The sequence below is a fragment of the Etheostoma cragini genome, chromosome 16 (genome assembly GCF_013103735.1).
Source record: "Etheostoma cragini isolate CJK2018 chromosome 16, CSU_Ecrag_1.0, whole genome shotgun sequence".
Lineage (NCBI taxonomy): Eukaryota > Metazoa > Chordata > Actinopteri > Perciformes > Percidae > Etheostoma > Etheostoma cragini.
In genome coordinates, this window is record NC_048422.1 from 1,963,890 (window position 1) to 1,976,253 (window position 12,364).

Sequence of the window (12,364 nt, forward strand, 5' to 3'; positions counted from 1 at the left end):
TTTGAAGCGTTTCACTCGGCAGGGAGTTTCATCTTCATTGGTGAAGATTTGCAGTCTCTGAGAGCCGCACAAATGCAGTCGCAAGTAGCGGCGTCCGCCAGTGACCCCGATTAGCGAAGGCCTGTCCAACACCACTTGCAGTTATGTCATTTATTTGTGCTCTAGTGCTCAACAACCTTTAATTTTGCCCAGATGCAGCCTGTTGAGGGGCAATAAATATCAAAAGTTCCAAAACATCTATATTGGTAATAAGCCATTAGACACAACTACATCCATGGCATTTGATTGGAGGCTAGTTGTTACGTGGAATCGGAATAAGGACCTAATAGCAGAGAAGGGCAGGTAGGCGAGAGCTTCCCAAGGTTTTTTTTCACACTAAAAACATCCGAAGTCCACACAAATACAGGAACCAACAAATGCAAAATAAAGGCCCAAAATACAAATAGGAAAAATCCAGAAAGGTCCAGGGGAAAAAGCAGGAGTATAAAGGCAGGGAAAAACTCACAGGGGAACTTAGGCCACAGGAACAATGGTAGAACTCCGACAGGACCACACACTGTAGAACGAACAAAGTCCCAACACGATCCAACAGGAGACAAAGGGAGCACAGACACCGAATGCACAGGGTAACGAGGTAACCAGAGACAGGTGACAAGAGGGCTGGCAAACAGGTGGAAATCACAGGAGCGGGAAAACACAGGAAGTAAAACTGAATACAAGACGAGACAGAGACCCAGACTTCAAAATAAAACAGGAAACAGAACCTACAGACGCTCAAGGGGAACACAGGATAGAGACTACCACACAAAACCAGGGAAAAACATGGCGGATAAAAACTAAAACCATAACACTAGTCTCACTTTGTCCCACAACAACATTGAGAGAGTTTAGATGTGTGTATAGTTTCTGTTAATAATGTATTGTAGTACGTGTCCATTTCATTATAATATTCAGATTTATCATAAATAGTTGGACATGTATTTTAAGTTCCATTAAAGAGGTGGGGACACGGTTGAGCATTTAAAAATGTACATGAAAGTAACGCATTAGTTACTGTCTGAAGATAGTAGTTACTTTTATTGTTTGTAACTGAGTATCTCATTTTGTTACTTTTTGAAAGCAGTTACTAGGAACTGTAACTAATTACTTTTTAAAAGTAACCTGCCCAACACTGGCAATCAAGTTTGGTAACTACAATCTAGCATCTACCGCGGCGGTTTATACCAACCAAATATGAAACTGATCCCATAAACCCCTTAGGAGTTGACAAAAAAATTGCATAATGGGCGAATGAAAAGTAACTTGGAAACATGATAATGAGAGCAATGTGAGTACCACATTTTGTGAATATTGGAGCAACTTTGTCCATAACAATGGCTTCCTCGCATGATCCAAAGTTCTGCATAGACTCGCATTGCTCAGAGGTTTTGTTGTGCGCCAACTTTCGTGAGTTTTCGAGTACATTAAAGGCATCAAAATGTGTTTTGATTCCTTAAACATGCGATTCTGAAATAAAAATAAACACATGAAATCCAAGATGGCTGACATCCTGTCAAAAAACAGGTCTAACAAATATGCAAATTTTCGATTATCCCTAGTCGATCAAAAATAAGCTTTTAAAAAACAAAAGATTCCTGGCACCTTCAGTTCACTTTTGGAATACCTCAACAATACATTGTTCCTTATCAGCACCACAGAAGAAGACATACTAGACAGAGAGAGAGAGAGACAGAGAGATAGATAGACAGACAGGGAGAGACATGGAGAATTGTAGCAGAGGGTGTTGAGCAGGAACATGGAGGCAGCAGGTGACTCCAACCACAGATCCAGAGCCGGAACCACCTGCAGGAAGCGATAGGAGGAGAGAGGAGAGGTGTGAGAGAGCACAAGACCCTGGGGAAGGGAAGAAGTTGTGTTAGTAACATGTATTAATGTGATGAGGTTGCATAAAGATGGAAAGAAGGAGGAAGAGAGAGGTGCTCAGTGCATCATGGGAAGTCCCCCAGCAGTCAAGGCCTATAGCAGCGTAACTAATGGATGGTTCAGGACTCTCCTGATCCAGCCTTAACTATAAGCTTTATCAAAGAGGAAAGTCTTAAGCCTACTCTTAAATGTGGGGACGGTGTCTGCCTTTTGATCCCAAACTGGAACCTGGTTCCACAGGAGAAGAGCCTGATAGCTGAACACTCTGACTCCCATGCTCCTTTAAGAGACTCTAGGAACCAGAAGTAACCACAATCAGCAAGTTCAATCACTTGTGGTTATTGACACGCGTCATGTGCGTCCTGCCTGTTTCGGACCTAAGGGTTTTTGAGTGGCTTATTCTGTGGACATTGGATCATCAGCGGAGAAAAAAAAAGATTCTGGTATTTGGAGGTGCTGGCAACTGCAAGACGAACATCTGGTTTGTGGAAGTGACACAAGTGCACAATCAGCTCATATTAAAATGGATCTTATAAATATGCTAAACTGACGTCACCGCCTGTAGCCTGCAGACAGAGATAGACGAAACTACCTTGATGAGTCAAAATGATGAGTCATCCTAAACTGAATGGTACAGTTTACTGCAGAGGCATCATCAGATCAGGAGGCAATGCCTTCCATTGAAGAAGCAAATCCTCCATGAGGTCATGTGTAACCTGTCCAGGCGTGTTACAGAAGGGCGGAACGTAACGAGGAACTAATTTCACCCTGATGCAGAAATCCACAGAAATGCCCAGAGCAGCGGAAAAGCTGCATAAAGTCCAGGTTTAACTGGGGTATGTTGATGTTGCAAGATTAAAGGAGATTAAACCTGAAAAAGAAGATGGGTGTAGTGCAAATCTCCATCTAATATGCATCCCTTGATACAGATGCAAGTATCAATGCATCAATTTTTTTCCTTAATTGCATCACGAGGAATAACAAGAAAGAAAAAAGGCCACAGTTCATGTATTTTTACCTTCACAGAATGATTATCGTACCGAAACATGAAGCAAATCACAAATCATACATGCGGAGAGACCAAGATGAAGTCGATCGTCTGTCTATTTACGCTTGTTGTTATCCGTATTAGTCCATATTAGAAGTGTTTCTTTTATCAATGTTTCAATAAATTGTGATTAATTGTGTTTGGATTACTCTTTTACTTTTTGAAATTCAGGGCCTGTTCCTTACCTCTGATGCCATCATCTGATTTATCAACACATTCTCATTCCAAACGAACCAAAATGCAATGCAGAGCTTGGCCTTTGGCTATTGTTAATGTCACAAAAAGTCCTCTTTTACCGTCATATTTAGAAGTGCCTGGTTGGGACGTTTGGACGCTCTGGGTCAGGACTACTATATGTCGATGACGTTCCACTTCCGGGATCGTTCAGGTGCCGCCGAAAAATCCGCCATATGCCCGTCACCTTCCGCTTTCTTTCTGTTGGAATTTCCAACTCCAGTGGATTTTTGAGGAAGATGGTTACCTGGTCCTCAGACCTCGGCAGGGTAGATCCAGACAGCTAGCAAGACTATCTGTCCAATCTGAGGACTATGGTTACCTGGTCCTCAGACCTCTGCAGGGTAGATCAAGACAGCTAGCAAGACTATCTGTCCAATCAGAGGACTATGGTTACCTGGTCCTCAGATCTCTGCAGGGTAAATCCAGACAGCTAGCTAGACTATCTGTCTAACAACTTTGGAACGTACACATGTTCCACCACACATGTTCCATGCAGATGCTAAAGGGTAATTTTTGCGTCGGTATCTGACGCTGACTGCCACTGACCGTGCGTCGGAACTTTTCCGAGTTGGGAGTGAGAACGGTTTGTTTTATTCACCGATTCAAACGTGTCTGCTGTTGTTGTTACTGTTTTAGCCAATTAGAGAAACAATTTGTAGGAGGGATTTACAATACAGATATCATTGTCTAGAGAAATTGCCAAAGCAATGGAGACAAGCTTGGATGACGTTTAAATTGACTTATATCACCAGGTCAGAATATGCAGAACTTTTCAACTAAACTGTAGCCATCCATCCTTAGCTAATCTCAAATAGCCAGTTCCCATCCCCTACATGTTCTCAGTGGTTTGCTTGTGTTGCTGGAAATCTGTCTGGTTTACATGTTTATTGCAATAGCTGTAGATATACCAATGATAACAAGAGACATTGTGGTTTAAGCAGCAGTTAGTGTATGTGTTTGTGTTGCCAGGTTTGAGCCCAACTGGCACTCTACTGACAAAGAGAACCCGGCTGACTCTCAGATAGATCAGTGTATAGTTTGTTAGCGAAAAGATACAAGTTGTTGGACGGTGTATTCGTTCTCCTTTCTTGGAGTTAGACAGGCAGTTTCCCCCCCCGCTTGCAGTCTTTGTGCTGTGCTGTGTACAGAGATGAAACTGATATACATCTGATCTGATCTGACTGGAAAGAACGTATAGGGAAACATTATTCAGAATTTACTCAAAAGTAAAATCTCAAAAAAAAATAGATTTTGCTATTATTGACTTGGGCATACTGACCACTAAGAGCACATGATTTAACATATTGAAATATTACTTCATAAAACAGAGCTAATTAAGACCCTAAAAGAAGGTTTGTCTGAAAATATATTCTAATAATCTTCTTTCTTCTCATGGTCCTCAGTTCCGATGCCGATTGAGTTTCCTTAACTGAACCTATTTATTAAAATACTGGTGAGTTTAGCTAAGTTTTTAAAATGTAAGAAACTTTAGGTTAAGTAAAGATTTCTGATTTCTGAATATTAAACTGGAAAACTATTTAATGGCTTAAGTGAAATACTTAATTTAAAATTTTGGCTGGGTTTTTGTTCCTCTGGCAGTGGACATTTATTTAATACTTTGTTATGTTGAGGATAAAAACACTAAACCGGCTGCTTTGACTGTTAATTTTGTCATTTTCTTTCTTTCATAGAATTATATTACTAATCTGGAAAGCAAGTGTCACGTTAACTTCCATACTGGTGACTTTTTATAAAATGTTTGAAATGTTTTTAAGTTATCTTGTGTCGAAAATTAAATTAAAGCAATTAAATTTTGTATTATATAAATGCACCCAACTGCATATTCGTTGGTGCTGATGTTGGGTCGCGCTCGTGTCTGGAGTATACCCAAAGTGTACAGTATGTGAGAAACGAGAGAAATGCTTCCTGTTTCTAATATTGCTGGGAAAACAAAGGACAGCAGTGGCCATTTTGAATTCAACTCATTATTGCAGTAAAACTGGTACAGAGTAACAGATTACAAAGCTCATGGCACAGTCACTGAAAAAAAAAGAAATGAGGTGTGTACTGTATGTACAACAAGGAGGGAAAAGAAACAGAAGTTAACATTTTGGCTAATAGACACATCAGGAGGTAACATAAAAATGAAGATACTGTAATTCGGGAGATGACTTGATTATACAACTAAGAGAAAATACGAAATGAAGCATTGAAAAATAACATTACTTAAAAAACACATTTAGCACTTACACTGACAGATTCAATCCTAGTGATAAACATATAGGTCCAATTCAAAGTAGCTCTTTTCCTTTTGACAAAAAGCTCAATTTAATGGCAAAACACTGAAAAACAAACAAATGAAACGGCCTTGCACATTATCTGATATCTTTTTGGGGAAATAGCTGATACGATTGTTTGCTGACGATCTGCTTTTTTATATTAGTGACATTCCAATCTTTTACAAAATTCTCATATATTAATCTTGAATCAGGAGCTGAGGGTGTTTCCTCTAATCAACATTTACAACCCATCTTGAAGCGATTAAATGCACAGGAGTCAGAGCCGGGCCCGACGCCGCCAGGTAGAACCAGAATGAATAGAAGATTTTGTCATCATTCATGTAATTATAAAAAATATCTTTGATTTGTCATACTAATTTCTGAAAAAGATGTGTATTGTTTTAACGTTTTTTTATCTGTTATGCATTTTTTAAATTTTCAGGTACATAACAAAATCAGGTAGTGTCGTTTCCAATTCAATTTCAATTCAATTTTATTTATTTAGCGCCAAATCACAACAACATATCTCATTGCGCTTTTTTTATAAAGAGCAGGTCTAGACCGTACGCTCTCATGTTATTTAGAGAAACCCAACAGTTGAATTATAACACTGTCTTTTTATGAAATTACATTCAGACTTTCCCCAAAAAAGCAGTTTCGGAAACGTTTTTTGCCAGTTTCACCAGCATGTTTCCTTCCGTTTTAAATCAAATCTTTACATGTGGCAACAAAAATGCCTCACTCCAGCTCTGACACGAGTGATTCTTGGTGCAAGCAAAGAAAATGGTTTGACTTACACTTGAGATGGTCAGCAACCAAAACCACATACAGTACTGAGCATCACTGACCCCGACTAATACCTGGTACCTGGCTACTGTAACCGTACAAATACAACCTCACTAAAAATCAAGTTCATCATCATCATCATCGACTCTCACTGGCAAGTCCTCGCCCAACAGAAACCCCACAGAAAATGTTTAATGTCTATTTACACGTTTCTTTGTAAAAAAAAATACATTTAAAAATGGTAATGTCATGAGGCATGGAGAATTGAACGAATATTATATATCTTTTATGATTTCCGATTCCTCCCACAAACCCTCAAAAAGGTTCCCTTACAGATATAAACATTAGGTTGAAAAATTAAAAATTAAATGATTCTGAACTTTTGACCTCACTACATTTTCAATGTGACACATTTTTTTCCAACACACACTGAATTTTACTTTTTCATATTTTAACAAAAAAACCGATACAACATATTTCTAAAACACAAAATAACAACAGTCTACATGTAAAAATATAACTTTTACATACACAATTTCAAAATAATGGTAAAGTTTGCCATTTTGTTGCATACAATTTACAAACGTCTGTGTGTTGTTGCCTTGGATAGATAGCAGTGAATGGAGCGGATGGTACTGCGGTCCCATTTTGTCCTGCGCAGGGTGCCGTACAAGTCAGAGGGTGCTGTCATAGCAACAACGGAGAACACAACAAAGTCAGTTGGGAATTTTATAACACTGAGGGGCCTCGCCAACTTCTGCCAGTTCAGTCTTTGAGAAAATATTTCCTCCCCAAGCATTTGCAACAGAAAAAAAAACTGAAAATGGCACCCTCCTTATATATCGTATATATTTTTTTTGTACATTTATATATAGATTGATTTATTCAAATAGATTCTTTTCCAGTTTTCGTGCCTTCCTGTTGATTGGGTAGGATTTTAACTGCGTCAAAATGGCCGCAGACAGAACCATGCTGTCAGAGAGCGAATTGTGTTGTTTTTTTTATTTTTATTTTTGTGTTGTTTTTTAACATTTTCTATAATAGACATGTAAACCAGAACAGACAAAGAAAAAAGTAATAAGAGAAAAGATTCTTCTTAAAAAAGAGAAAGAAATTCTGCTTTACAACATACGACCACACACTTTGTACTGAAGACTACATTGGCTTACGGACAAGCCGATCAAATATTGATAAAAAGCTGATAAGCTATAATACAAGAAGAGACGCGCTGTTCATCATGGAAACAGGGCTGGGGCTTGGAACAGCAAGGTTAGGGGGGTTTATGGAGAACTTTTGGGGTGGGGGGGTGGGGGACTGGGATCTGGGCTGGGTTTGCTAAAAGCGTCTGTCTCATTGTCTCCAAGCCAGAACACGCTGTCTACTTACATATAAGCGTACAGTACATTAAATACAGTTTACTTTTTTATCCAAAAAATACTTTTTTTTCCTTTTTTTTGTTTGATTTTTTTTAGCTTTTTTTAAATTCCCAGGTCTGGTAAAAAACCTGACTGCATAGAACCTAACGACTAAGAACTGGTTTCCCTAAGCTTGCATCCTATTAAAAGACCAGGTTAATGTCCTCCTCTGGCAACTCGAATGATATGAACTCTAAAAAGGCACATTGGTAGAAGTGTGAATGTTCAAATTGCATCTGTGGGACCGCTCAGGTGGGGCACGAGGCTGGGAAGAAGGGCTAGGGCTCTGGTTTAGGGCTCATAAGGCTAGGGTCAGCAGAGACACCAGAACTGTGACTGGGTATTAAACACAGGCCTGGTCGGAGGAAGGTTCCCACTGGGGCAAGGGGGAAGGGGACTTTTGATTGACACCACAAAACAATGGCCGTGCTTGCATATACTCCAGTTACTTTAGTTTTTTGTCCAATGTAGGCTTTCTTATATGACGACCTGACGTAAGTTTGTCTTAATTTAGTAATCGAAACGTCAGGGCCAGTGCAGGTCGTTGGCTACTAGTCACAGGGGGATGGGGAGAGGAATACTTTTAACAGCTATAAGTGTTGCCATTTTACAAAGCCTTTAATCTGAGTGGGAACATGGATGACATCCAGTATGTGACTGTGAGCAGAAGGGAGCAGCGTCCATCTCCTCTCTCAGCACCGCGAGTTACTATGGTGATGGGACTCTGCGTCGCCAGAATGTTTGCAGTTACTGTATGTAGTCTTGCTGATTGTTGAATCCAACTGAACTTCTACTCAAGAAATCTGGGTAAGTTCAAGTACAAGAGGTGATGATGGAGTGATATAGGCCTACTGTATGTTCAGGTTAGTGGATTGGACGTAGAGTACTGATCTTGTTTCATTTGATTTTATTAGGCCTAATTTGAACTAATCTTTTGAATTTACATGTAAATTGAGCTAACCAAGGTAACTCAAATGTCTGAACCCTACGTCAGGCATGCCAGACCCATGACGAAAAACAAGACTGGAGTCTCTAGTCTCTACAATGCACTGCAGAAAAGCAGACAGTGTTCGAGATTTTGTCAGACATCCACATCACAACAGGATATCAAGGCCAGTGAAACGGCCAGCAGCTAGATCTCCCAGCAACAGACCCCTAGCTGAGACCTGTAGCAGATATAAGCAAGACAGCAAATGCCAATCAAAAAGTCCCCCCAAAGGTGTTACTCAGGGGCAGCACAGTCTGGAATTGGGTTAGAAGTTTAAGGTTGATGATGATGGTCCAGATGAACCGAATGAATCTACCACGGGAATGCTTTGACTAGTGCTGCTTGGCCCCCTAGAAGAAAAGTATACACCCGTCACAATGCTGATTGTTCCCTTGCTTCCCCTGCAGTGTCGTCATCATTTAGACCTTTAGGTTCTCTGTTTTTTCCTCCCATCCCTTAGTCTCTAGCTCCTCAGGACTTTGGCCCGCTTTAACTCTTCACCCCTTTATCAGGCATGACTCCCTTTTTCACAGTTCAGGGCTTCGGCCATCTTAACCACTCGATTCAAGTAGAGCGATCGTGATTCTGGGAATGTGCTAAACGTGGCATATAAATTCACCTAAGTGCAGCCCTCTTCCCTCTCATCTGCCCAGTAATCCTTTGAGTTTGTACTCTGCTGGCTCTGCCCATGCTGATGAGTATCCGACAAAGGACACTGGTTCGGGATGTTTGCTATAACAATCTCAAATGAAGATGTCAAGTCGTTCCTTCCTACACTCTTTCATTACCGCATGATTCGTCCTTCTTTCATCTGTTATTCCTTTACCTTCAATAATTTAAACACCCCAGTCTGAAATCACTCACTGATTGACTGATTAACTGATTCAATGATTGATTCTTTAGATATTCTCGTCCTCTCAGTAGATACACACGGGCCATTTGGGTACAACTGTCCAGGCTTTAGTATTTGGGACTAAAAAGTGAGCACTTGTTAAAGTCAATTTAGCAGAAAAAACACTAATAAAAGTACATATAAATGTTTAGATTTTGTTTTACACCTGCAATATACTGTAAATGTCTGCGGGTTGAGAGGGAAGGCATTAGAAGGGGAAGAACAAGTGGCCCCTGTTTTTCCTGTTTAGCCCCGTTTCCTTTCTATTATAGTCAAATAGCGTTTTTTAACTTGTGCATATCGGGCACCTTATATCTTCTTCATTTGAACTTGGTTTAATCTGTAAAAATGTGTTGTTTGTAAGGGGACCTAGTAGGACAGGTTGCTTCCGTAACACTTCCTGGATTTTTCCAGCTCTTTTGTGTCGTTTGCTTCTCCGTGTGTGTCTATCGGACTGGTTTGCATCCAAGAGGAGATCAGGCACAGCTTCATCCACAGTGTGGCGTTAAGATTGCCAATCAGTCAGAGACGCGCTGAAGCTGCATTCAACAACAGCTGCACAATGTTGATAAAAAACCCCTCTTTAAACACTTTGTGATATGTTTTGCTCCATTCTGAACAACCCTCCTCAACCCGTACCCTCCTCACTGCCCGCGTCCAGGTGCACTTTTTAAACAAAAGGTTTTGTCATTTTTTTCTCCTTTTGTTGTATATATATATATACTATATATAGAACCCTTTTGTTCTTCAAAAATGGGAATGCTGATAAAACAAGTAGTACAAGTAGAAGAATATCTTGGATGGTGTGATTCCAAAGACTTTTGTCCATTGCTGTCACTTTGTGTCAAAAGCTGCCACAAACTGACACTTTGTCGCAGCCACGTTACAGCGGCCGTTTAATAGTCTCCACAAAGTAGCATCCAGTTCACTTCGGCTGGAGATGCAAAGTGACGAAAGCGACTAATGTGACTCTGCAGTTGATGTTCTCGACAGAAGAAGGAGACGAAGGTGAAGAAAAGGATCAGAGACAGACGTGAGGAGAAAAGGAGGCTGATGTTATTGGTCAAGCCCCAGATCCAGAGAATCTGATTGATCAGGCTGAAGGAACAACAGGGTTGATCGATTGCCAGGTTGTCAGGGAAACGCCGTCAGAGGAAGTGGTCACTCATCATCTTGATGAACTCTGGCACCTTGGACCTGAAAAGACAGCGGGGGGTGGGGGTGGATTAGGAAGGACATGTTCACACTGTACACACAAACACACACTGAGAAATAAATTACTTTACTTTAACCCTAAAGCCCTTATTAACTTCACAACAACGATGGTAGGGTTAAAAAATATGAAGTTTGTGGCGCACTAGGAAAAAGCTCACGGAGCGTCTAAATAGGAAGGGTTCAGGTTCTGGGGAGCATGACGGGTTTATCAAATTCCATGTCAATTGAGGCTAACTTAATCAAAATTATATTTATTTTGTTCAAATAGGCCTGTTGCAAATATTACATAATCACCTGAGTGTGATTACTTGAGCTGACCGCATCTTTTTGCATAATCATTGGATTCCACGATCAAGGGAATATAAAACTAGTGTTACAAAGGCAACATACAGAAAGTGTATTAAGTGTGTTTCCATCAGCTGGGTAAATGAGGTTCCAATGTCAGGAAAAAAAGATGTGTACCGTATGTTTTGTGCAGTATGATGATGATAGAGAGGGGCCAATAATGTCTGTTATTTATAGGGGGGAGAGTCCTCTACAGGTGTAGCAACGTGCTTCCTAACTCGGGGGAAAGTTCATATAGCTTTCTAATCACATGTAGATAATTGACATTCATAAAATGTTTGAATGGAAACATGGTGTAACTAGAGTAGAGTGGGTACTTTCAGATTTAGCTCATAGTGCGGGCGTAGTGAAAGTGTAGAGGAGCGAGAGAGTGAATGTGGGTGTGAACATGTGTTCACTCACAGCAGAGAAGAAAGTAAACTAGTCAAGTAGTTGTAAAATGGCCACTGTATTCCCAAAGTTAGCGTCAATGTATTCCCTGTGAAGCTGAAGCAGGAACAGTTAATATAGAATTTGTGTTCATCCAAACCATTTGAAAGAATTTAAAATAAAATCAAGCCTCCTTCAGCATTGATAAACTGTCTTGAACCACGTGTTCGTTACATTAGGTCAGCCTAAACAGCAGTTTTAGAATAATCTTTCTAATGGAAATTCTTTTTTTCCATTGGTCACATTAAATCCTCCGCATCTATTTTTCCTATGGAGTACCTCAAGGCTCAGTTCTTGGACCTTTATTATTCTCCATTTATATGTTACCTCTTCAAATTTTACTAGTTCAAAATGCTGTAACACTTTGGATACATGGTAAAGTGATAAGTAGTTATTAAGAAGTAGTAGTAGTAGAAGTAGTAATAAACTTTAATTAATAGTTTTTTAATTTAATTGGCCTCGCTTTTCATTGTTGCTGTATCAATTCTTGTTTTATAAATTATTTGTCATAATTTGTCATTTCTATCGAACTTTGTTTCTTGCTTTTGAAAAGTGCTACAAAAATAAAGTTATTTTTTTTCTTCTTCTTGTTCTTATTTATTATTATTATTATTATTATTATTATTATGAACAAGTGGACATTTTGGCTGGATGGTGGAAAGGTGGAAACTTCATGACTTTCCGACCAGTAGTAGCCTATTCTAGAGATAGATGTAGATGTTGCTGGACAACTTTCATGACCTGAAACCTGCACAAACCTCCAGCGTATGAATAAAGACGAAAAACCCTTACTTCAGATAAGAAACC

The 12,364-nt window shown here is 39.7% G+C and overlaps 1 protein-coding gene across 1 annotated transcript in view; it reads right to left on the bottom strand.

Moving 5' to 3' along the window:
• Positions 1–3,274: 3,274 nt before the first annotated feature.
• LOC117959697 (transcription factor 4-like) overlaps positions 3,275–12,364 on the bottom strand; it is a 256,373-nt gene continuing 247,283 nt past the window's right edge. The window contains exons 21-22 of the mRNA XM_034896975.1: positions 9,452–10,765; positions 3,275–3,285 (exon numbers count right to left, since the gene is read on the bottom strand). Of these exons, the coding sequence (XP_034752866.1) occupies positions 10,717–10,765 (49 nt within the window). The 3' untranslated portion in view covers positions 3,275–3,285; positions 9,452–10,716. The remainder of the gene's footprint in view (positions 3,286–9,451; positions 10,766–12,364) is intronic.